The sequence below is a fragment of the Pempheris klunzingeri genome, chromosome 21, assembly GCF_042242105.1.
Source record: "Pempheris klunzingeri isolate RE-2024b chromosome 21, fPemKlu1.hap1, whole genome shotgun sequence".
NCBI classification, from domain to species: domain Eukaryota; kingdom Metazoa; phylum Chordata; class Actinopteri; order Acropomatiformes; family Pempheridae; genus Pempheris; species Pempheris klunzingeri.
Window position 1 is genome coordinate 17631695 of NC_092032.1, and position 24042 is coordinate 17655736.

General features: G+C 41.2%; 1 protein-coding gene across 1 annotated transcript in view; it reads left to right on the top strand.

Moving 5' to 3' along the window:
• LOC139221434 (A-type potassium channel modulatory protein DPP6-like) overlaps nt 1-24042 on the top strand; it is a 124772-nt gene that overhangs the window by 65114 nt on the left and 35616 nt on the right. The window contains exons 2-3 of the mRNA XM_070853358.1: nt 9115-9229; nt 19324-19422. Coding sequence (XP_070709459.1) covers nt 9115-9229; nt 19324-19422 — 214 coding nt within the window. The remainder of the gene's footprint in view (nt 1-9114; nt 9230-19323; nt 19423-24042) is intronic.

Below are 24042 nucleotides of genomic sequence, written 5' to 3' on the forward strand. Positions count from 1 at the left end.
ACTTCTTATGGGTTAGGACGGATGTTTTGGTGCACGTACTTTCCGTCTCTTAACACTGTGCACTTTTTCAAAGTGTTCATTTGTGGTGCCCTGCTGCCCCACTTGAGTGACAAGCTAATGTTGCTTTACGGCTTGCAAACAGCCTTTATCTATCCAAATTTCCAAATCTGTAATAACCCATTCAGCACAGTCCGCTAGATTTTTCCATTTTCCGTAAGCAAAGAGGACAACAATAGCCCAGTAGAGTGCTGAGAGCATCGTGGGTCAGCATGAGCCAGATGGACAATGCGTTTTTGGAAAGCCCCCTGATGGAGTCCAAGGTTGGGACCGCTGTGCTCATACAATGACACTTTCGAATAACAGATCATTACAGGTCAAATGTTTAATTTTGCGCCCAGCAATACTTTGGATTGTAAATAAAAAGCATCAGCCATGTTGACAACAGCCCGTATCATAAAGCAGTGGTTTATTGATCTACTCTTGGCCACAATCTGTAACCTCAATACCTATTAATTCCAGCTTTAGTTTTCTAAACTTAATCAAACCTTGAGAGAAGTGGTAGATAATTGGATAATTAAATGGTATGCACCTTTTGACCACAAGGACACACACGGACCGTGTACCTGTGTGTGCACTTTCATTTAGACATTTCTGTTGGTTGTGCTGGTCACGTATGTCTAGTTGATGATAACTGTGTGCAGTATAAGCAGCTAGTGTTTTTTAAATCTTGTATCCTTTCTGTAAAGCCATAAAGTCATTTAGTGTTGGCAAGTTACTTTTCACATTTAGTTCTTTGTGACTTAAGCACCTATTCAACCGATTAGGTAGCGCACTCTTGTACAATGTAGCTGAGAATGACAGAATTATTAGAATTATTATTACTAATCACATCCAGAACATTCAATTATGTCCAAATTCTTTGTCAATAGAAATGAACAAATACCTAACTTGTAGAAGGTAGCTCAATCAAACCGAAGAAAGAACTATTTCTACAGTGTTGCCATGTGCAGATAATTGCCTAAAATTGATTATTTTGCAGACATTTACTTTAATTTAATACTTGAGATCTGATTTCTAAAGTGTACTGAGAATGAAAAGACTGTGAAGGCAATGCAATTGACTTCAGCTACACAGTTTATTTTAGAGTTTGTCACTGACAATCCATACAGATCTAATTTAAGTTTGAGTTGTGGAACTTGCCAGTGCCTTACGGAGTCAGCACATCACACATTTGCACACAAGGGTATGGCATCAGATTCTTGGCTAATGAAATGCTGGAACATTTCCCAGTGCTGCCTTTGAATAGACATGTGTCATTAAAAGGAACGCTAGCACACAACAGTCAGAAGGACGACCGCACAGGTCATTGATTTCTACCAGCACAGTATTCTAAGCAGATCTCTTCCTCTTTTAGCAGCCATTTACCTTTGGAATGTATTTGTTGCGCTGCCGAGATGAAGATATGAAGGTAAATCTTTGATTCTGTGGAGCCACCGTAACATTTGTGGATACATTCTGCCTCCCTTGACAGATGTGTAGACACACACTGCCACATGAAAAGTGATGAAACGAGGAGAAACTCCGGCTGTATTCTGTATTGTTCCTGTTTTCCAAAGACTTATGATTTGAGAGAGACAAAAAAAACAGTTGCCTTCATACATTATACATGAGAGCGGGGCAGGAAACACTTTCCCCTCATGTGTGTGCCCCATCACTTGTTTAGCCATCTCATGATGCATGTTGGTGCTGCAGCTATAGGGAACGCTCACCATTAACAACCCTAATCATTCTTACTCTGTTTCCATAGTGGCAAGGGAATACATTATGGGATAAATGTGATTGCAGTGACAGAACATGAATGTGCATGTAAATGGACATTTTGGCTATAGCTGCATCAGAGGCCATATGTAAAGTACATATATAATCAGTTGGAGATGAGTACCTGCCTTTTGCTGATTGTAGTGAATCAGGTTCCAGTTCATGATGACATTTCATCATATGCAAATCATGTCAAAGTGTCCTCTGTATTACAAAAAACATTCCCATAGGTTTGTTTCCACACTGTTACAGCAGCTCTGTGCCACAGACACTGACTCATCCTGTGGCCGTGGGTGTTATATGGTATTTCACAGAGATGTGATTTAGTGCAAACTCTACTCAGAGAGGTCAGCTGGAGGTGTCGCCCTCCCAGCATCTCTCTAATGGACTGGAAGAGATTCACTCGCAAATCAAACAAACCAGGCAGAAGGATCTCAAGAACAACACACACACACACACACGCACGCACACACACACACACACGCACGCGCGCTGGCTGGTTAGAAAATGAGTGCTCCCGCTGTGAGTAACAAACAAGACAACTTGTTACGTACAGCCCGCCCGTCATATAACCATAACAAGACTGTCCAAATGGGTTTGGATGCAATCACAGTACAGCTGGGATGTTCTTTGACCTGTGAAGTGCAGAGCTGGAGGAGGTGCGTGATTTTGGAATCTTTTATTCGAAGACTAAAAGTCAGATTGAGAAGGGTGTATGAGAAAATCCATCTATGCTTTAAACCACTTAAACAATAGGAGAGGATTTGGGTTTGAGGTTTATCTGATCATATTTTTGCAAAAATTGAGTCTATTTGAGGCGGATGAAAGAAGCAGAGATTCCAAATCCCTCTATTTGAGGATTAGAATCTCATGTCTGCACTGTAAAAATTGGCTGAAGTGACTTCACAACTGTTTGTTCTTATGGAGAAGTTTAGTAAAATGTGATAGGAAGGTCAACGCAGTAGTTAAAACCACTATTGTGAAATGTATTTATATAATTGTTTAGCCAAAACATTAAACTAAGATTACAAAAACTAAGATTATGAAAAACAGAGATTTTCACGCTGAAAGGGATGAAAATTTAGCTTAATTTTAATCTTCATTCAACCTAATGTTTTTCATGCTTTGCTTTTTGAATTGAAGCTTTGCATCAGTTTGAATAATTAAATTAGAACCCCAATTGTTTTGCTCAATCATATTACCTTCACTCTACACATTCACACTATGTGTCTGCTCCACTTATACTGTGTGCATCTATGTAATGTAAATTAAACCTACTGAATTGAATGTTCTGTTCCGCCCGATAACTTTTAATGTTGTTGCAGGTTTCTGAGTTGATTCAAACCACAAACAGTCTCAATTTAATGCAACTTTAATTTCTAGTGTTTCTGTCAAAACCCATGTCACATCATCGAGCCCCTCGCTGCTCTCACATCTGAAGTCTTTATGGATGAAAGCGTTAACTAAATGCTTAATGATAAATCTGTCCCAGCAGCCGCTCGCACCAGCTTCTGTTGCTACTCCCTGTATCAGACAGCATCAGACCTGTCATGCTGAGAGATGACGCTCTAATTATTTCATGATTTGCATCTGTTGGTTCGGAGTCTTCACCCAACCTCAGGTTACAGGTTTGATCCACTTAGTTGCCAACTTGTTTCTGTTAACAGCATGTGCCATCTTGTGTCTGTCAGAGTTTCAGTGAGCAAACTGCTGAACCCCTGGCTGCTTGTCTAGGCCTCTCTGGATAAGTGCACACATTAAAAGCTGACTCATTACATTCTGTTGCTGTAGTCTGTTTGATTTTAGCAGATACATACACTGTTCTTTGCTGCAGTCTGTTGTCAATCTGCATGATGTTTTGATGCCTTCTATAGGTGCCCAGTAGCTCTTTCCCCCTACTTTTCCTGTAGTCTTGCTATCAGTGCATTATGATGCATGCCTAATGACAATGTGGTATTTTGGGCAACACAATTAACTTTCCATGTTGCATAATTAAACCAATGTAAATATGCATGAAAGTGTAGAAAATATGCAGACACACACGTGAATTTGCACAAAGGCCATTAGATAACAGATGCAATGCCATGCCATTGCTTTAACATATTCATTGAGAATCAGAATTAATGACCTGTACCGCCACTAATGCTGGAGCCCATAGGCATTATGATTTCATCCTCAGGGAGAACGCATGTAGCCTACACACACACACACACACACACACACACACGCACAGTTTTTAGTTTGAGCTATTAAAGTGGCAATAGAATATGGGCTCAGCTTTCATTCCCAGTTTAGCATCCCATAAAGCTTGCACAAATGCAGTAACTCACTCTATACAGCCTTTCTCGTGGCTCGTTCCTACTCAAAATGCCACTTGTTTCTTTCTTCGATCTTTATTGTTTGCCGTGTCTTTTTAATTCAGATCATAGTGAAGTGTACGAGATCAATTCAAAGTTCTTTACAGAGTGACAAAACCATGTGGTTAAGATACAAAGACACAAAGTCTGGTATTTATTCTTAAAGAAACATAGTGTTGATGCAAACCTTAAATCGGCAGGTTGGCTGTTTCATGCCTCTTTTGTCATATTTAGAATGGGCTTTGAGAATCTGAAGTAGACGGCAGTCTTTTGATGCAGGAAGATTATTCAGGATGATAAGCTGGAAGCATGACAGATATTTAATGTGCAGCAAGTGCTTTTCAGACCTTTTCAGCTCTCAGGCTAAAGTCAGGCTGTCCTACCATATTGGCTAAGGTTGTTGGGTCTGTATGCAGCACGCTACTCAGCTGAAAAAGTACTTCCACTCTATCTACATGTTATTTTTGGGTAAAAAGAATTGATTGATGATTTTATCTGTATTTTTCCTTTACATTATACAGTTAATATTCTCATAAAAAGACTCCAACATCAATTGAATTCAACACCAGTCAAAGATAATGCAGTAAAGGACTGTAATGTTACTTTCTATATTATGGAAAGCACCTATGCCCAAGATGTAGGCAGCTACATTTTGAGTGAGCTGATGCTGCTGAATGGCTTTTATGTTGCAGTAATAGCCTGGAGGACAAATGTTTCTAAGCCTCACAGGGATAGAAATCTTTACATTGTTTGAAATATTCCTCAGATGATGGAGGGCTCCGTTTGTGAGAGGCTTCATCTAAGATAATAAAAATATCACTTAGCATTATTAATAAGTCATTGACTCTTTATCTAATAATAAGTGGTCCCAGAGAATCTGTCTCTACACTTTGGGCCTTTTCTTTGGTCCAAAAACAAGCAAATCTATCAGTGATTTTTTAAAAATGTTTAAGAAAATGAAGAATGATGAAGAGTGAACAGTTTTTGTTTGTCCCTTTTAAAGAGATGAATTCACTCTGTGTACTTAAAACTCTTCAGCTGTTGGATTAGCGTTCATAGCAGTTGACTTTGAGAGACACTGGCACAGTGTTTTACATTCTTGTGGCAGAATCAACACTGATGACTCCTGTGCATGCTCTGCAGCTGTAAACATGATGACTGCTGAGGACAAGAAAACGCCAGGATCTTGCATCTTTGCATTTAAACTGCATTTATTTAGTTTAGACCATGTCCAGTACTTTTTTGTGTCTTTCTGCCATGTTTTGGTCACACTTCAGGCTTTCCTGTTGGGGATTTTCCTGCAGCCTCCCACCATATTATTTATTTACCTGCAAGCTGTGGTGTCTCCCCACTGCTCGTTTTATACCTCATCTCTCCTCAGCCATAGTCGTTTGCCATCACCCTGTCATTACGTCAGCGCATACGGTCTAGCTAATTAGTCTAATCATTATTATAATTAAAGATCAGAGAGGCATAATCAGGAAGGGGAGCTTGTGTCTGCACCCTTACTGCAGAAGTGGTTACCATTGTTTCCTCCAAGCCCAGGAATAGAAGACAAGTCACACAGTAGCTTTCCATCTTTGCTTTTAGCTGAATTGTTTGGAGTACAATTAATAGTATGAGTCCTGGTACGGTATGGATCCTCACAAAACTGCTGCTCATTCACTCCCTGAGAGGGAGCTCCAGAGGATTTTTTATATTTTTGGATGGCTTCCAACATCAATATGTTCCCACAGAGATGCTGATCTATATGGAAACGCTGTTTGACTTTGACTCTTTTCAGAGAACCATCTGACAAGACTTGTAACAGGGAACTAGATCTTTTGGCAATGTGGAGAGAAAATAAGAGAAGCAATTTCAGCTTCATACTTGCAGCACCTGTATGGTGTATGGGTGTGTGGGTGTGGGTGTGTGTGTGTGTGTGTGTGATTGTGTGTGTTTGATGGGGAGTGACTGCTTCTACGCTGCCTTATTCTACAGTAAAACTGAGCATTTACTATGATTAGCCAGTCCCCTAAGCCTTACCTTTACCAAAGTCGCTTTTGAAATACAGCATTCTTCCCATTCAGTTTAAGTTGCCCTACAGTCTGCATTTCACTAAACACACACCCACAGATAAGACTGTTAAATTTAAGACCCTGTGATGGAATCATGCCCAGCTTTAGATTGCATTATCTACAGTGCAGAGCATTTTGCATAGAACAGTCATTGCTCAGCATTGCACGAGGATTTCTGTCTTCTCTTCTATTGTGTATTGCGCACATTGAGCACTCTGTCGTGCTCGCTTTACATCCCATTATTACATGTAAGTAGCTGCTCTCTATAGAGCCACTTTCTCCAATTTCGTCACCGTTTTCCATACAGTAAATCCCACTCAGTCACATACAGTAACGACCACAGCAATCAGGAGTTGAATTGATGCCCCTCTCTCATAAAACTCTCGGCAGGATATTCAGTTCTGCAGGATATTCAGTTCTTCCACAGTGATAGCTCAGCGTAGAATTAAAGAAAATAAATCACATCGTAGTCAGCTCATCACCCACAGCATTGTGTTTTATCAGGTGATCTCGGAAATGATCCCCGCTCAAGAGAAACAACTGAACACAGTGTTGTTAATGTTTATAGATCCGCTCATTTTAATATAATCTGTCCAATCACTGTCATCACATTAGGAACGTACCTGTTCCTCAGTCTGAAAATGGATCCATAAGAAACGTATTGTTCTTTAATGATCTTCAGCTTAAAATCTCATTTGCTGTCACTCAGTCTTTGTCTGTTTGCCTTTGATTTATGAGTTTATGGCTCTCTGTAAAATCTTTCAAGTCCGTGTCTGTCTATATGTATCAACATTTAAGTCGTACTAGTTTATTTTCCTTTGTGGGCATTAGTTCGATGTTATTTCCAAGGTGGAGTTTTTTAAAAGTACTGTTAAAATCAAGCTTGTGTCCATAAAAAGTCAACTACAAATCCAAAGAATAATTTTTTAAAAGAAACAACCAATCACTGATCTTAAAACTCTGTGGTACTACCTGCTAATGGCTTTGCACAAATGACATGTCGCATTTATCAGTTTACTTTTAACTATGGAAGTGTGTTTTCTTTCCAGTTTCACTCCAGTGAATAACACACTCTAAATTCTCTACAGCTCTGATCTTTTCCTCGAACCGGCCATTTGTTCAGAGCAGATGAGGCTGATGGATATTGTAGTATTTAGAGCCATTCACAATTTCAAACAGAATCTCTTTTCATCCCTGATGCCAGTGACATAAATAGCACAGCATCATTAAATTCCCCTGTGTTCCTGCGCTGAAGAACATTGAGGATAACATTTAAAGAATGGGGCATTACAGTGGTAGAATGACTTTTGAAAAAAGCGGCTCCTCCAAACTCACAACAGCATCATGTTTACCCTCTCAAATCAGTGTCCATAAGCTTAAATCCCTCTTACTCAGAAGCTTAAGTCCCTCTTACTCAGAATAAATATTTGCTTCTCAGGTAACAAAGCGAATAGACATGTTACATGTTCTTGTTGTTGTGCCTTGGGGCTGTCACAGCTCTGCAGTATGGCCATATCATCTTACGACTCTGGTTTAATGAATATGGGTAATGGGCAGTCTGGTAAATAGCTCTGATTTGTCTTATCTGCTGGCTAATGATGTCTTTGGCTCCTTTCAATGAAGGTGGGAACGAGGTCACTAAAGGGTTTGTTTCATAGCTCAGCCATTCAGCGTCATTAAAGCCTCAGTGTGTATTCAATAACGCCCCAGCCACAAGTCCCCGAAGCCCAGGCTCTGCCTCGCTCTTTTTATCCTCTATAAACTAATTAGGAACTTATTAATCCTCTAGTAACAGTTTGGGCTTTGGACCCTTCCTGCAGAATCCCTCTTGGTGGTGGGTTTGGCTCTGGTTTATGTGTGAGCTGGCCAGACCAATCAGGGCTGAGGAGGAAAACTTTTAAGGATGCTTTGTCTTAACAGACCCACACTTTTTTTTTCCGGCTGGGTGCTTACTTTTAAAAGTTCAGTCATCAATTTATTTCACTTAATTTGTAATGTATTTTTTTGGTAAAACATTTGCAAAGCAAAAATAACGTGAGAGCTGCTAAAAAACAAATGTTATAAAAATACATTTCAGCCCATAGCTGCTGTTATTGTTCCTGAAGTGTGCTGTGAAAACTGTGCTCCTTTAATTCTTCACTGAACCTAGCCACCTGCTGCACACCACCATGTGTCAAATGCATTTCCATCGCACATTATTTGATTGGGGCATGAAGAAGTAGCCTGGAGCTGCTTTCCACCCATTGTTCTTGCTTAATATCCTGCGGCAGTACTTTGTCTAGTGCCATATTCATTCTTCAAAATTCAGTTTTCACTTATAACAATATTAAATTGCAATAAGTTCATTTCATTCTGGATTTGTCGGTCAGTTAAAAAATAAAAATCGCCTCAAGGTTGCTCATAACTCAGACTTGTTTTCCCAACAAAGCTTCAATCTGTTGTTGCCAAGCTGTTGTCAAGCATGCAATTCACCAACGCGTCGTGGGCTCCATTTTTATCTGTCTCATTCGTTTGCGGGTGATAGCCGCTGATGCTCGGCTCATTAAGGATTCTCCCCCTCCTCCCCCTCTCGCTGCTGCTGCTGGTGGCATGTCTCCTTGAGAGCCGAGAGGCTGAGACTCCGACTCACGTTCGTCCTTGACTTGACACCCACATTGTTCCCTTTTGCGACTTTGCCACGTATACTGCCTCTGATTCTTTTACATTTCAGCCTCTTTAGACATTTCTCTCTTTTTTTGCCCCTTCTTCATGCCCCACATGTTGTTCCTTTTCTATTTTGTCCTCTTCCTCTCTTTGTAAATCGCACCATGATTCGCCTCCACGATAGTCCTTTTACTGTTTCTGACCGTGTCTTTTCTCCTCCTCGCTGTCTCTCTCTGCAGGAGCTGGTGGGCAGTAACCCTCCGCAGAGGAACTGGAAGGGAATAGCGATCGCCCTTCTTGTCATTCTGGTCATCTGCTCGCTGATCGTCACCTCCGTCATCCTGTTGACACCAGGTACACGGCGCAGGACTAGGAGGGGGGGGTCACGACAGCATACACCTCACATCGCTATGTTTACACAGCTATTATTATGCACCGACATGCCCATTAGGTTTTGCAATCAATCTCACCACAAGCAATGCAAAGAATAACGTGTGTGTATGTCAGTTTGTCTGTCCTTGTGTGTGGTCCTTGCTCTCACTGCAACATTTGCAGTGTCACCCACTGTAAAGTCACAGTTAACTTCCACACAGGCGCTCTTTGTTGCTGTAACGGCTACATTTAGTGAAGGTCAGTAAACCTCACTGAAGTCAGCTTGCGCAACATTGCTTTGTTCATAAGCGCAGCCCCCATCTGTCTCCTTCACTTAGCCCTTCTTTTCTCTGCACACACACAACACCCACATTTTGGAATTCTACCTTTTCCTTATTTATTTTAAGGCATCACAGCTTCAATTTGTGAGTGACCTTCAGGTTTTCTGTTTGCAGATTTACATGAAAGTTTAATCAATAGGCCATCTGTTTATGTTCAGGCTCATAAAGCTCCTTGATATGGTTTTATGTGCTGCCAGAACCAAATCAGTCAATACAACTGCCAATGTGTGTGTACAATAATGCAGTTTCTGAGACAGCAATCACTGTGCCCTTGTTTACGATTTTCTGTCGCAGACAATTGCAGGTAATGTTTTCTGGGATGACGGGGGTGTGGTGGCAAAGCAGGGTCAGCAATTATGAAAGAAATTCAAGGTTGCGTTTTTCTACGTAATCCTCTCAGATCTAGACAGGTGTCAGAGCAAACACATCGCTGGGGTAGGCTGTTGGCGCAGTGGCAGGTGTCAAAGCAGCGAGGCCTAAAACGCCTTGTCACCTCCTGGCTGTGGCCTGTTCCTGTCCCGGGGTGTTTGTTATGGACCAGAACTGTTTATGTGCCACCTCCAAATAAGTAGGACCACCGAGAGTCAGGCAGAAAGTCAAGGCCAGGCAGGTGGTGTCTCCAGCTTGTACCTCGCCCTAATCCGTCCCCTCCCTGCGTCAACCTCGTGTGATCAAGCAGAACCACTGTTCTGCTCCAAGTATCGACACATGCTGGGTTCCCACAGCAACTGTGAGGCCTCCAGCCGGCTGTTTGTAGAGAATATTTGGTATTTTGGAGGCTTTGGGGATATTAAAATATGCTCTGGCCTCATCAGATGCAGTTTTAAAAGTCGGTGAGGTTTAATTAGGGATTCTGACCAAGTGAGATGAGCTTCAGAATAATGCTGCTCCATAAATCTTTCCTCAAGGACAGTGGTTTGTTAGTATTTACTCCCTCATGGGGTTATCGTTGTCGGGATGAAACTGCTAATTGAATCTTTGGATTCTACTAAGTTGAAAACATTATATTGTACTTTCCAAGTTAAAGGAAAAGGTTACCCTTAAATGTTGTGTCTTGTTATGTATCTTTAATGTGGAACGTGGTGTTCGGCACACAAAACAACCCACACAATCTAAATCAAAACTTTGCAGACTTTAGCGAGTTTTTCTTTGGGTTTTACAACACAAACTTTGAAGTTGGAGCTTACCATTAGTATGTAAGACTAGTCTGTCAGTCTGGGACTGTTTTCATGGTCTGGCTTTGGTGCTTTAGCATTCTTCCTACTTGGTAACAACAGGACTATGCCCTGTGCACAAACTCCATAGAGAAGTCCATAGAGAACAGGTTTTGATGTGGAGGAACTTGACTGAGCCCCAACCTGAGCCTCCATCTCACACCTCTGGGGTGAACTGGAATGCTGACTTCGAGCCAGGCCTCATCGCCCAGCTTCAGTGGGCTCTCTGAGGCTCTTGCAGCTGAATGGGAGCAAATCCCTGTACATGTACAAGGACAGAGCACCATTAAACTTTTTGTCAAGAAAATAGTGGAGAGACAACATTGCGGCGGCTTGCCTAAACAACATCACAATTCAAATCACAAATAACAAAAGTGAATTGAACAAAAGTGTATTGTGTTTTATCCACCTACAGATGCAGGCTGTAGCTTCATTGCGTTCTTTTCTGCGTGTCGATGTGCCCTATTCAGGCTCCTGACTGTGGAGAGGTGTGAGGAAGTGTGGCAAGAAGGCCTTGATCCTCGTGTGCTGATATCACAACAACATATTTACTGTAGGTTATTGAAAAAATAGCTGAAAATTGTTGAGTTATCAAAGCCTCTACTGTAGCTGTCGGGAATCAGTCAAAGCCTGAATTTACACTGCAGAAACATCTTAACAAGGCAGGTGTGTTTTTGATTTGGCCCAAGAGACCTCATTTCTTGAAGTCAATAAAGTCTGCCATCCTGTTTAAAAAATAAACGAACATATTTTAGATCTTGAGTAAAAGTAGATCGTTGCACTAGAATCAATAAAATAAGCTTGCCTTTAACTTTTCCCACTGCTTTTCATAAATAAGACATTAAGGGCTTCATTACAGACGAAAACAACTTAAGATAAGAAGGGACATTTTTTGCAGTGGAAATGGGCCCAGGTAAATCACACTTTGTAATACTGTTTAAGTGCTTTTGGGAGGATTTTCCTATTAAAATATTAAATTCAGCAGTCATTCACAACTTATTTTGCTGTAATTACACATCAAGGAGAAGCATTTTGGGAACAAAGGCGCCTCACTCTGAGCAGCAAACTGTGGCACTGCAGCGCATGTGAGGAGTTATGAGATAGCGTGTTGTTTCCACTCAGTTAGGACGGTTTGTTGATGGATGTTCCCCTGCCAGACACACCAGCCAGTCTCTAACTGCTCCTGACAACCACTTTGTTCTCACACACACATGCACGCATTCACACACACACACACACACACAGAGCTTCGGTCTTCTTCTGCTTTTCCTTCTCTGACAACCTTTGTCTGCTGTAAGTGATAGCTCCATATTACTAAGAGGTTGCTTTGCATCAATACAACTAGGTCAGATGCTCAGGGTTGGCATCTGGGTATTCCTCAGACTGAAGGATGTCAGGTTGACTGACAGAGTGACAGCTAACCGAAACTGTGGGAGCATCACATGTTAAATTCATTTGTGCAGCTGAATGCCAGCAGTCACCGAGATTATTGCATGAAGTTAGATCACTCTCATGATCAACCTGAACTACTACTACTAGTACCGCTACTTCAGTGGCATTAAAGGATATATCTGGTATTTTCAAACCTGAGCCCTATTTTTACATGGTTTTGGGTCGACATGACTGATGGGTACAAACAATTTTGGAATTCGTCCAGTAGATCGCCTCAGCCGGCAGCCCAGAGTGGGCAGTGAATGTAATGGCTGTAATGTAATCCTTCAGAGCAATTGTGCCGGATCAAAGTAGGTCCACTAAAAGTGCTTGTTTTTGCCACTGACAGGCTTAGATTGTTATTTGAAGTGTGGGAAGGGTCCCTACAGAGATAGACCTGAAAAATCCTTTGTATTTGACCAGTAATAGCTGTTATAACGTTATTCAAACCCACCAGACTCCATTGACAAAAACGGTGTTTTTTTTCTGCAGAACAGGGGAGAAGCTGGTCTGCTGCTGCCTTCATAGGTCAGCTTGTTTTCTGTTATTGTGTGTTACACAAATATTGTGGAAGGAGACACCAGTATATGAGCCACTCACATCTGAAATTGCTGCCTTTGAACCGAGCAATAGAACGACTATCGTTACATCTTGCAGGTCTCTCTCTGTAGGGATCCTTTCCGTAATGTTGTCAGACACTTTGAATAACATACTGAGCCTGTCAGTGGCAGAAACGAGCCTTTTTAGTGGTGTTTAGTTGTTACTTTGGTAACAATATTACTTTGGTCAGGTGCAATTGCCCTAGAGGATTATATTACAGCTACTGAAGCTCATTCACTGCCCCTTCTCGGCAGCCAGCTGAGGCGATCAACTGGACCAATTCCAAAATTTTCCATCCCTACCTGAACCCAAAATACGTAAAAATAGGGCCTAAGTTTTAAAGTTTTTATTTATTACTTGTGTGTTACTTTGTGTGATATTTATATTGTTAACTTTTAGTTTTATTTTCCAACACAGAGGTCTAAATGCAGTTTCAAAGTCTTCTCCTCAGTGCCAGAAATAAAATTCTGGGAGGAAAATTAAGCCTTTGTTTCTTGTTTTGCTGCCATTTAAACTTGTTGTGTTAGTTGTGAAATTTAAACACATTGAGTCTCAAAATGCTGGAAGCTGCTCAAAAAGTACTCACTGTGCAAATGTGTGTAAACTCCCTGCAGGTTGCTAAAACTCCAAATTCACAAAAAATCGATACTAGCTGGAGCCCAGCCAACCAAGTTACCTCTACAGTTAGAGGATGACTTCACTTGCTGCCTGAACTCTGCCCCTTTAACCATCCTGCTGGGTTTGACATGTTTTACTGTATCACTAGTAACAAAAGGCTTTAGACTTTCTCTTTCAATGTTGCATAAAGATCTTTATTTCATCTTGCATGATCTTTGACACTAAGGAGCAGCAGGAAACAAGCTGTTAACACATCACTGACATATTATCACCCCATAATGTCGACATGGCTAACGATTAGCAAACAGCAGACACAAAGCTATATTAGCATTCATTTAGAGTTATGTTGCTATTCATTTGATGAATCTAACTCCAATATTTACTCTCCTTTTAACTCAATTTTGGTCTCAATGTTTGGCTCTTTAGCTGCCGAATGCTCCACTATGTTCACCAGCTTGTCACTATCTTTTCCTGTTTACTTTTTTTATAGCTAAAAACAGTATGAGAGTGGTGAGAGTATAAAGTTATGGTCAGGGTTACCAAAACACTGAGATCTCATGACAGAAATGAAGTCAAAGGTTATTTGTTAGGTTTTTCCTTAAGATGGTGAATATATCATTTTAGAATGAAAGAATGAATCAGTGATTAGATGGGATTATCTTTTCTTTTGGAGTCAACACTGTAGACTTACTGTATGTGACTCAGTCACACAGAGACACTCAAATTATGTTTCAAATTGCCTGGTTCAGGGTTCGATCAAAAGCCCTTTTGCCTTTGCGTTGTATTGAAAAGAGGTCGTGCCACATTAGCATATAAACTGCTCAAGTAAGCTGACCCTGCTGCGGCTGACAGTTCACTTTTGTCAGGCTAATTCAAAGTTTCCGCCTATGATCACAGCACTCTGTGAGGGTGAGATAAAGACATACTTAACTACAGAAAATGGGTTTGCCTTTAAGAGATTGGGCTATATATATATTAAAATGTCATTTTAAATGTAAACTCTCACATGTTCAGCTTTTGCAGTGACTGCCTCTGTGCCCAATCCATGAATCTGGCTCATCATAACTGATTAGAAAATCAGTATTTATCCCCTTTAAACCTTGCCATCTGATGGGAGGCTGCAACTTATGTGCACTATTGCATCTCCCTGCAGTCTATACACAGTCTGGTGCCTCTCATAATCACACTCAAAACTCAAGTGATGCACCAAGCAGATGCCTTCAAAGGTGTTTTAGTCCCCCATGATGAAATTGGGGTGGAACTGCGGATCAGTCGGTGTCTATCCATCTGTTAGGCACAATATGCCACACACAGCTCACACACAGCTGACGCGCACGTTTGGGGAATGATGCAAGTCATTGTTGCGTTCCTGCAATTTAAAATACTTTGGTTATTAAAGAGAAAAGGGAACTCAGATTTTGCTTACTTGCTGAATTTGGTCAGAAAAGTTTTCTTTGATCCTTGTGTGAAAGATAATTTCTGAGACACCACTGACCTCATGAGTTGCACGTTCTGAATGGGGAGGGGGGTGGCTAGATTAAGACCACAAGGTGATGTGACATGTCACCATCATCTCTAATAGGCAATGGTGCCTGTTTGCCTTGTTTTAGAATGAAAAGCTCCCATTTTCTAACCCTAACACCAGCCAGTGTATTCTGTTCACCCATACTGTACCAATGCTAAAATTCTCTCCTGCTCTTAGTTCTAAAACAATAAGGGGATTAATCAAATAGTCCACTGTTTGCACATCTTTTCATTTTTCTTGAGAAAAATAGTTTTGCCTCCAGCTCTATGATTTCTGTCTTTTACTCAGATTTAGTTTTTTTTCCACTCTGTTTCTGCCTTGTGTTACTTTGGTATCTTGTCGTAATGGCTTTTAATGCCTCATGTAAACCACTTTGAATTGCCTTGAAGTGGAAGGTGCTGTGCAAACAGACTGTTATTGAAAGGAAACTGCTTGAAAAGCTAATAATGACTCAAATGTCAAGACGCGTTCTTTTTCTCCATTTTATGTATTCACAAACTGAAGATCTTCAGATAGTGATGGTCAAACACAAGGCAAGCAGTATAACTGTATGATGAATGATTAATTCATTAATTGCTGTTCAAAATTCGAGATTCTTTTTTGTTAGTGCCCCCTGACACATGCAGCATACATGAGAGCCAGATATTGTTTTCCACAGCAGCATATCTAACAGACTGATTAATAAAGAGATATTTTAAAAACAGCTATATAAAGGCAGAGTAATACCAGATAATAAATGGGATGAATATCATAAATGGATGGTTACAGAACATACAATGTAGATTTGTTGGAGGCTTTTCGGGCACAAAGGGCTTGGTGGATGTCAGCTGTGGCGGAGGCCTGTATGATTCTTTCTGCATTTTTCACTATTCTCTGCAGGGACCCGCGATGTGAAACTTTGCAGGATCTCCGCCAGGCGGTGATACAGTTTATCAAGATGTTCTCTGTGGGGCCCCTGTAGAATGCAGTCAAGATGGGCGGGGGGTTGTCCACCGTCCTAAGTCTCCGCGGGAAGTGGAGGCATTGCTGGGCCTTCTGTGGTGTTGGTGGATCAGGTCAGGTCATCTGCAGTGTGTGCTCCCAGGAACTTGACCCTGCAGACTCCATTTAGAGCCATTTATGGTCAGAGGAAGTTACAGACGACCTCCATCGTGTTCCCCGCCTTCAAGGAGAGCTTATTTTCATTGCACCACTTCCTCTCTGTAGTGCGTTTCTTCATTGTATAAATGAACATTACATTGTGTAAATGTATACGAGTTAAATGGCTGAAGTCAGAAAGCACATAAGGATCGCAGATCTTATTCCTCATGATCTGTTGTTGATAACTTAGGTACTTTTGAGACATTTGGCTGTGTGAACATTTCTCTTTGCTGTGATTTTCCTGACGGATGATCTCAAACTCTTATGATCACATCCTGTTGTTGAGACCTCGCACTGATCCGAAAGGACTGACATTAAACAGCATTTTTTTTTTTCAACACTGTCTTATGTGATGGTGTTAACATGACAAGGAGAAGATGTTTAGTGTCATTATATGTTAGCATCTGTCTGAACCTCCTCTCCTTCCATCCATCTGCTCTTTAAAGATGATTTCTCCGACAGCTGCGATGCACGGATCAAAGCATGTGTCAGATTAAAATTAGGCGATGCGGCCACAGTTCAGCTTTGCAGAGGAAACATTTGGAGCTCTTCTTTGTGGCTCCGTCGTGCTTTAGCAGTTAGAAAACCTCTCCATTAATAACACAGGTTCGTCTCTCCCTCTGTCCAGCATGCGGAGCATTAGTTTGATCAGACATTGGACGTAATGTGTCTCCAGCCGTAGTGGTTTGCATTTGTGAGTAGAGTTTCCTTGACTCCTGCTACATAAAAGAGTCTGCAGTCTGCAGCAAAGTTGCATTATACACTTCACAGATCCCACGTTTCTTGTCTTCCAGGTTTTATTTTCTTACAGCTGTTCCCTATACTGTTTACTGTGGTGCCATCAGAGCTGGTCACAAGCACTTGAACGCATCGCGCAAGAGCCAGACCCCCCCACCCCCCCCACCAGGCAGCTATATCACAAGTTTCATGCCTCTGCAGCTTGAACATACCTACAGTGGATACAGTGGCCCGCTTACATGAAGTGAAATCACTTGGTGGCTCCAAAGTAGCAAATGTTTTCACCAATCTGCGAACTTATAGCGCAATATGATTCTTAAAACAGTCAGCTGTGCCGTAAAGTGTATGTCATTATATTTCTAATAGCAGGTAAAACATACAAAGCACCATTATGGTCTTTTGATTGTTCATTTCCTCCACCACTAAACCAGCGCAGTGGGTCGTCCCACTTTTGGACCTTCAGACGCACCTAAAAGCATTTTCATTATTCTGAGTTTCAGTAGACGGCTGCTGTATCACATAATGGTCTGCCCGCTGGTGCTCCGGCTTTCAACCCTGCTAAAAGGAAAGTTTCCAAAAGATGCACTTAGTGCTGGTGATTTCCTTGGCATGGAAATTGTCACGTTTTATAAGCAGATGCAGCTGACAGATAACCTGTAGCGGTGTCGAGCATTTGAGTCGAGCATTTTTTGCCCATTTTTGTTCGGTGCTGCATAAATTCCTTCACTAAAAGTGGTTGACAAGATAATGAAAATATAGCAAAATATCACTTAATCAGTTTGTACCTCTTCCAGTAATTTATCATATTACTGTTACATCAGAGTAATATGATGCACATTTCTTTCTACTTCTATTTGTTATTTTACTACTATAACTTTCATATTTCTTTTCTGTATTTTATTTTTGCTGTTTCACATTTTTATAGAGTAATTTTGATGGCATTTCTTGTATAAAGCCTGATGAGTGTTACAATTAACAGTGATTGTATTAATAGTTCTTGCAGTAGTGATGCCTGAGAAAACATTGGCACGTTAGTTCATCTTCTATGTTAACCAGAAAGAGACCTAGGTAAGAAAAACAAATAGTATAAATCATAAAGTATGAATACTCAGGCACCATAAACACAGTTTCATCACACCATTATGTCATTATATCCTGTATACTGTGCGGCCCACTGCTATTACAGTCTACAGCATCTTCCATGGCTTTTAGCTCAGCGTGTGCTACAGCTGAACATTATTAATATTGACTATTTCTACCATTTCAACTCAGCAGCTCCTGTCATTATTTTTTTTATTTTTTCCTTTACCTTCTAATCTTGTCTGAATTGTACGTCTACAGAATGAAAGAATATATAAAAATATCTGTGATGCAATTGCAGCAAGAAAAAAAGTTCCCTCACGTACAAACCGACAGCTGCAGCATGGACACAGACAGGTGTTGGCAGAGGGATTAAACAACATTAGAAAGAAAGTCCTGTACCTAAAATATCACAGCTTTTGATCCCCATAGCAACCAATGTGTCCATCAACTGCCAAATCGTGTCAAAGAGTTCCTCGGTAGGAGACCAAATCCCTGAAAACGTTTTTGAAGTCAACGTTAAGCTGAAAGTTACCAAAATGAACCTTCAGGCTGAGAATGTTCTCTCCAGATCCAAGACAAGCCACGTTTTATTTTTGTATGGCAACTTGACAACAGCAAAGCAATTCAAAGTGCTTTACTGGAGACATAAACGGCACTAAGGAAAGACAAAAAAGCTCCTGATGTGTTGTCTTTTGCTTTTCATCCTCCCACCACATACATGGAGGTGAAAGGAGTCATATCATGTAGCAGGAGATGATATGCTGAGCATTGATGGATGAAATTAGGCTGAAATGAATTGCAGGAAGCGTCTGCTGTAAATACGCATGTCTGAACTGATGATCAGAAGCCACGATGGGCTTAATCAAAGGCCCCAGGGAGTTAAGATGATGCTCTGCTTCGTTATTTTATGCCTCGTGTTTTTACTTCATCTCTGCTACGCTCCTTATTCCTTTAAAGGTGAACAGTTGCAGCCTGCAGGAGAAAGCAGTTAAGATGGCGTTGGAGATCAAAACGTGTCAAGAGGACATTAAATTCTCTTGGCTTTTGTTGTCAGAAGTAGCAAGAAAATGATTATTATCTTCTTCCCTGTCTCCATAGCACCTGGTTTTATTTCTGTAATCTCTAGTCCAGAAGAATCTCTATATTAGAAATAACTAATATTTTTGTCCTCTTTAATATGTTTTTCTACAACCTCCCTCTGATATGAGGAGCCGTTATTGTCTTGTCACTGTGTTGCATCCGATTTTATAAAGCATTTTACTTTTCTACTCATTCCAGGATGTTATTGAAAGAAACCCCCACGAGTGTAAGATGAGTTTCTGTAATTGATCCACAAGGAGCTGCTCAGTTTTCTTCACGTGAACGTTGTGGATGTTTCCTTCGCAGGTGAGGATGACCGCCTGGCTCTCAAGGGCAAGGTGACTGTTGGAGACCTCTTCAGGAAAGACTTCAAGGTTCATGACCCCAACGCCAAATGGATAAGCAGTAAGTGAAGTCTGTTTCTTGATTTAGAACTGGATTTAAACATATGCATCGGAACTGCAAAAGAGGACAGGTTGTTTTAAAATGTTCTTATTCATTTCAAGAGCAAGAGACAGTGTTTTTCCTCAGGCGGTGGCATCCCAAATGTGGGAAAGGCAAGAGAAGTCAATATTGGCCATCTGGTACTTTTTTTCCCCTGTCCGTCTTAGCACAACAAACAGGCAGCTGTTTGCCAACTTGTTGGCCTAACGATCTCATAAAGAAGAGGTATTTGGAGGCTTTGGTAAATGTATTCACTTGTTTGTCTAAATATGCTCGAGGAATCTCAAAACTAACTTAACAGCCAAGTTCGTGTTGTCTTGTTGGCTAATGAGGATCCTTGTTACTAATCAGAATTAAGAGGGGCAGTCAGAGGGTGAGGGCAGAAAAGAACTCAGTGATTTTGTCGTATTTGAGATTCAGAAGTGCAGGATTACTATAGAATAAATGTTGTGAGTGCAAAATACAAAACTACACAGCCGATGTGTCCCGACACCTCAACAAACAGAGAAGAGAGGTGCATGATGAATACATAGTGGCCAAACACAAATAACACAGCTCAAGTGCCTCACGAGTTCACATTCAACACCCACTGAAGGCTCATGAAGTAGCTTAAAGCCCCTGAAAGATGTTTCATAAATTGGTAATAATGTTGGTTCTGTTAAAGCCGTTGATGTCAGCAGTTTGAAAACGGCCTGTTTGATTTTTGCCGCTGATGATATGTTTCTGCTTTTAGCTTCATAATGAATGACAAAAAAATAGGTGTAAGTGTGTATCACTCTCCAAATCAAACGGCAAATGTAGTATTTACTAAGATGATGTTTGTTCTTTCATCATCTTCTTGTACACCATCTGTCCCTCCTCTGCCTTTGTGAAAGTGTGCGTTTCTGTACATTGCGTGTGTGTAGTTGTGTGTCCGTGTGTCCATGTGTGTGTGTGTCCTTGCTGTTTGGCATTCCTCTGAACGATTTATTCCGTATGCTTCAATAGCTACCCAATTACCTGTAACTACAACCCCCATTTTTCTGTGATCAATGGCGGCGCGTGGATGCTGCTATTCTTACAATTCATCACCAGCAGTTTCAAAAGCTTGTTTTTTTTAATATCAGGACTGTGACAGTATAAACACTGACAGTGCCACAGGGAGCCAACGAGAGAAAATTATATACTTTATTTTGCATCAAGGTAAAACAGCGACTGGATGCAGCCTCACGTCTCAGTCTCAGCGCAGCATTGAAGAGAATGATCACAGCTCCAAGATGTGAGGAATCTGTACAGCTGAAGGATTAATGAGGTGGATTTTGTCTTCTCTCGTGCCCAACGAAGCTGTCTCCTCCAATCTAAGATGGCTCGTGGAAACAACGCAGCTGTTAAATCTGAAATCCTGAAATCGCAAAGCCTCCCCCTCTGTGAGTGGTTGTAATTAGAAAGCTGAAAACCCATATTTATTATATCAGTGACAGGAAGATGTCGTTCCTCTGGATCTCAGATGATGAGCTTGGAAACAGACTGGCCTGATTTCAGTGTTTGTTTTAGCTACAGGTCCCCATATGTGCTTAAGAATGAGGCATCTCTCATGTGGCTGATTTGTCGTCGCGACTAGCTGTGACCCACAAACATAATAAACAAATCGATTACGCTTGAACGAGCCTCGGTGAACATCACAAACTGTGGTGGTACTGTACACATCTGGAAGCAAACATCTGTTCTTCTCAGCTAAAACTCAAGCTCATTTCTAACAGCAACAGGGAGGTTGCATTATATAATATCATTATGGTTGGTGAGAACAGCCCCTTAAACACAAGACTGTTATATGTGATGCACAAATAAAAGGTTCTGTCGAGAAAAGGAGCTTTGTAATAATCCATACGTGCAGCGGAAGCCACCGTGACACAAGACTTGTCATTAGAAAGCAGCTCACTCTTTCATCTCCTCCCTTTTTGTGCTGTTGACAGTACCATCCTTGATCTCAAAGTATTTTTAGTGTATCATTAGATACAGCTGACAAGACAGAGGGAAAAACGGGGGAGAAAGAGGGAGAGAAATCTATCAGCTGATTATTTTGTCTTCGTTAGTGTGTCATTTTTACTAGACCCGGTGCTCGACCAACCTGCATGCTTTCAGGGCTGTCTGAAGGATTTGCAATAATGGCCTCCCTGGTTGGAGGCTGAAATTGAATTTTTTTAAAACCTAATTTAGCCCAGTTTTATGTTTTCCCTACCCCAGGCTGTCCCCACCTATCAATCAATTCCCTGGAGACAGACTGAATATAACCTCCAGAATCCCTAATGATCATATATTAGGCTATTTTTACCAGGGAAAATTGCCTCCTCATGTCTTGTCCAGCAGTATTAGCTTAAATATATTCTGTACTTAAGTATCATTAAGTGCTCTTTATCTGCTCCTCACAGTGGTTGCAGAGGTTGTGACCCTTGCCTGTGCAGGGGATGGATCATTTTAAAGGATGATTCAGGTTTATTAATACTAGAGCCTCCATGTTTCGGACGTTCAGACTGAAAACAGTCTCGTGTTGCCAAGGAGCTGTGAGGAACAAGTGAGACGATGAAAAAAGATTGAGGACGTCTGGCTCAAGTAATAGGTCCATTAGTTTGAAGGCTTATCAGACAATAAAACACTGAACAGCGGTTAATACTGTAATACTTTGAGGTGTCCTGGAAAGTTATTCCAGCAACAGTTCTTTTATCTGCTGTTGGAGCAATCAACAGGTTTACAACAGAAACATCCTGTTGTTGTGACAAAGAAATCTACCAGGAATGTACACTTGTACACATTCACTGGCCGGTGCAGCTCCTTCCTGGATGACATTTAGTGGCGCTCAGCCAGGTTCAACTGCATTTTTTCACCATAGCCCTCTGCACTGGTGCCTCCACTGGCCAGATGCACTTGGCTGACCACATTGATGATGTTTGTCTCATCCAACCTAATTTAGAACTATAACAGGCTGACTGTGGTTTTGATTCTGACATGCCATGCTTACCAGATGCACAGTTTTACTGTGCAGTGAGGAATTATTACACACACATGGGATGTGTTCACTTTCAGTTTTCTGTTAAAATAAAATAGGGATGAACCGATCCAACTTCTGCTACAACTCCAAATTCAGTACCTGCCAGTTCTGGCAGCGGATCAGATACTAGTGCTCCTACATTTAAATCTGTATTACTCACTGCGTGGAAGTCAGTTGGAGCATTTTAATGTACGGTAACAGGAGCCCAGAGACTGCTGTTGCTCTAAAAACAGATCCAACGACCCACTGTGACTGGAGGAATACGAGCTGATAGTGGAAACACTGAATTTTACAATGACATCAGTCAAAAATGTGGCTGATATCAGATCTACAGCAGGTCAGTACCAGTGCTGATACATATCGGATGGATGCATTGCTTAAGTTAAGTGGTTTATAATCTGTCAGGTAATTAACTAGACAGTACAATGTTGCCATAATCAGTAGAACTGATGGCCAAGGCAATAAAATGAACCCACATTGTAATTAACTGAAATTATTCTTTAATTCTTTAATGTGTCGAACTTAAGCTGCACAAACTACTTCACCCCGCACTCTGCATCAGTATTCTGCTCATCTTCTGAAGCCGTCGCTATAAGTCTCCCAGGTTAGGTAATTGCACATTTAGCAAACACAGCTGATATCTCACACGCGCCTGTTTTTTACCACTCCATCTGAATCAAACAGACGCAGCATCAACATCATTCTCACACGGCCAAGGTGAAGCCAACCCAGTGGGACAACAACGCAGGCGCTGCGAGCAGCTGCTTGCCATTTTAATGGCCACGTTCCTCTTGTTTGTCGCTCCAGCATGCCTCTTGTCTTGTTGATGTTTGTTAAATATGGTGAAGGGGGAGCCATTTGTAAAACGGTCAGCCGATTAGGGCTACCTAAAAGTGTTAGCGCTGTGACTTTGAGAGGGACTTGTGAGTGTGATTTAGATAAGAGGGAAGCATAGTGATGTTTTCTTTGCCAGTGTGTGTACACTCTTCCATGCATATCAGAGAATTACCTTGTTCCCGAATGATGCACAGCCTCTCATCTCTAATGTTTATGTAAAGCAATCACTTTGGCGAAGATTAGCCAGTTGTCTCCCACCCTTATTGACTTTTCATAGCTCTGCTCCCATGACACAACATGAGTAATGATGTGAATGTCATTTGTTAATGGAGTTCGGCAATGGGTCTTTTTCTTACCAATGAGACATATCAAATTAGCCCATACACTCACTGTTAGTATCCAGTGTTCATTCAGTGTCACGGACAATAAGCCTTTATAAAACGGTAACATTATATGAAGCAGCAGGTACAAATATCCCCATTTGAGATGGCCCAGTTTCACCGCAAGCATGATTGATGTTTAATATGAGAGAACGTCTTCGCACCGACTCAGATTCTGTCGTCTATTTCAGAAAGCAGCTGAAGCAGTGAGACTCTAGTCTTTTGACAGAAACAAGCTGTCACAAAATACTGATGTTCGGTGTTTTAATACCCAGGGAGGAACAGGAAAAAGCATCTGATGCAGAACTGAAGAGGAAAAGCAGACTTTGGAATTATGCA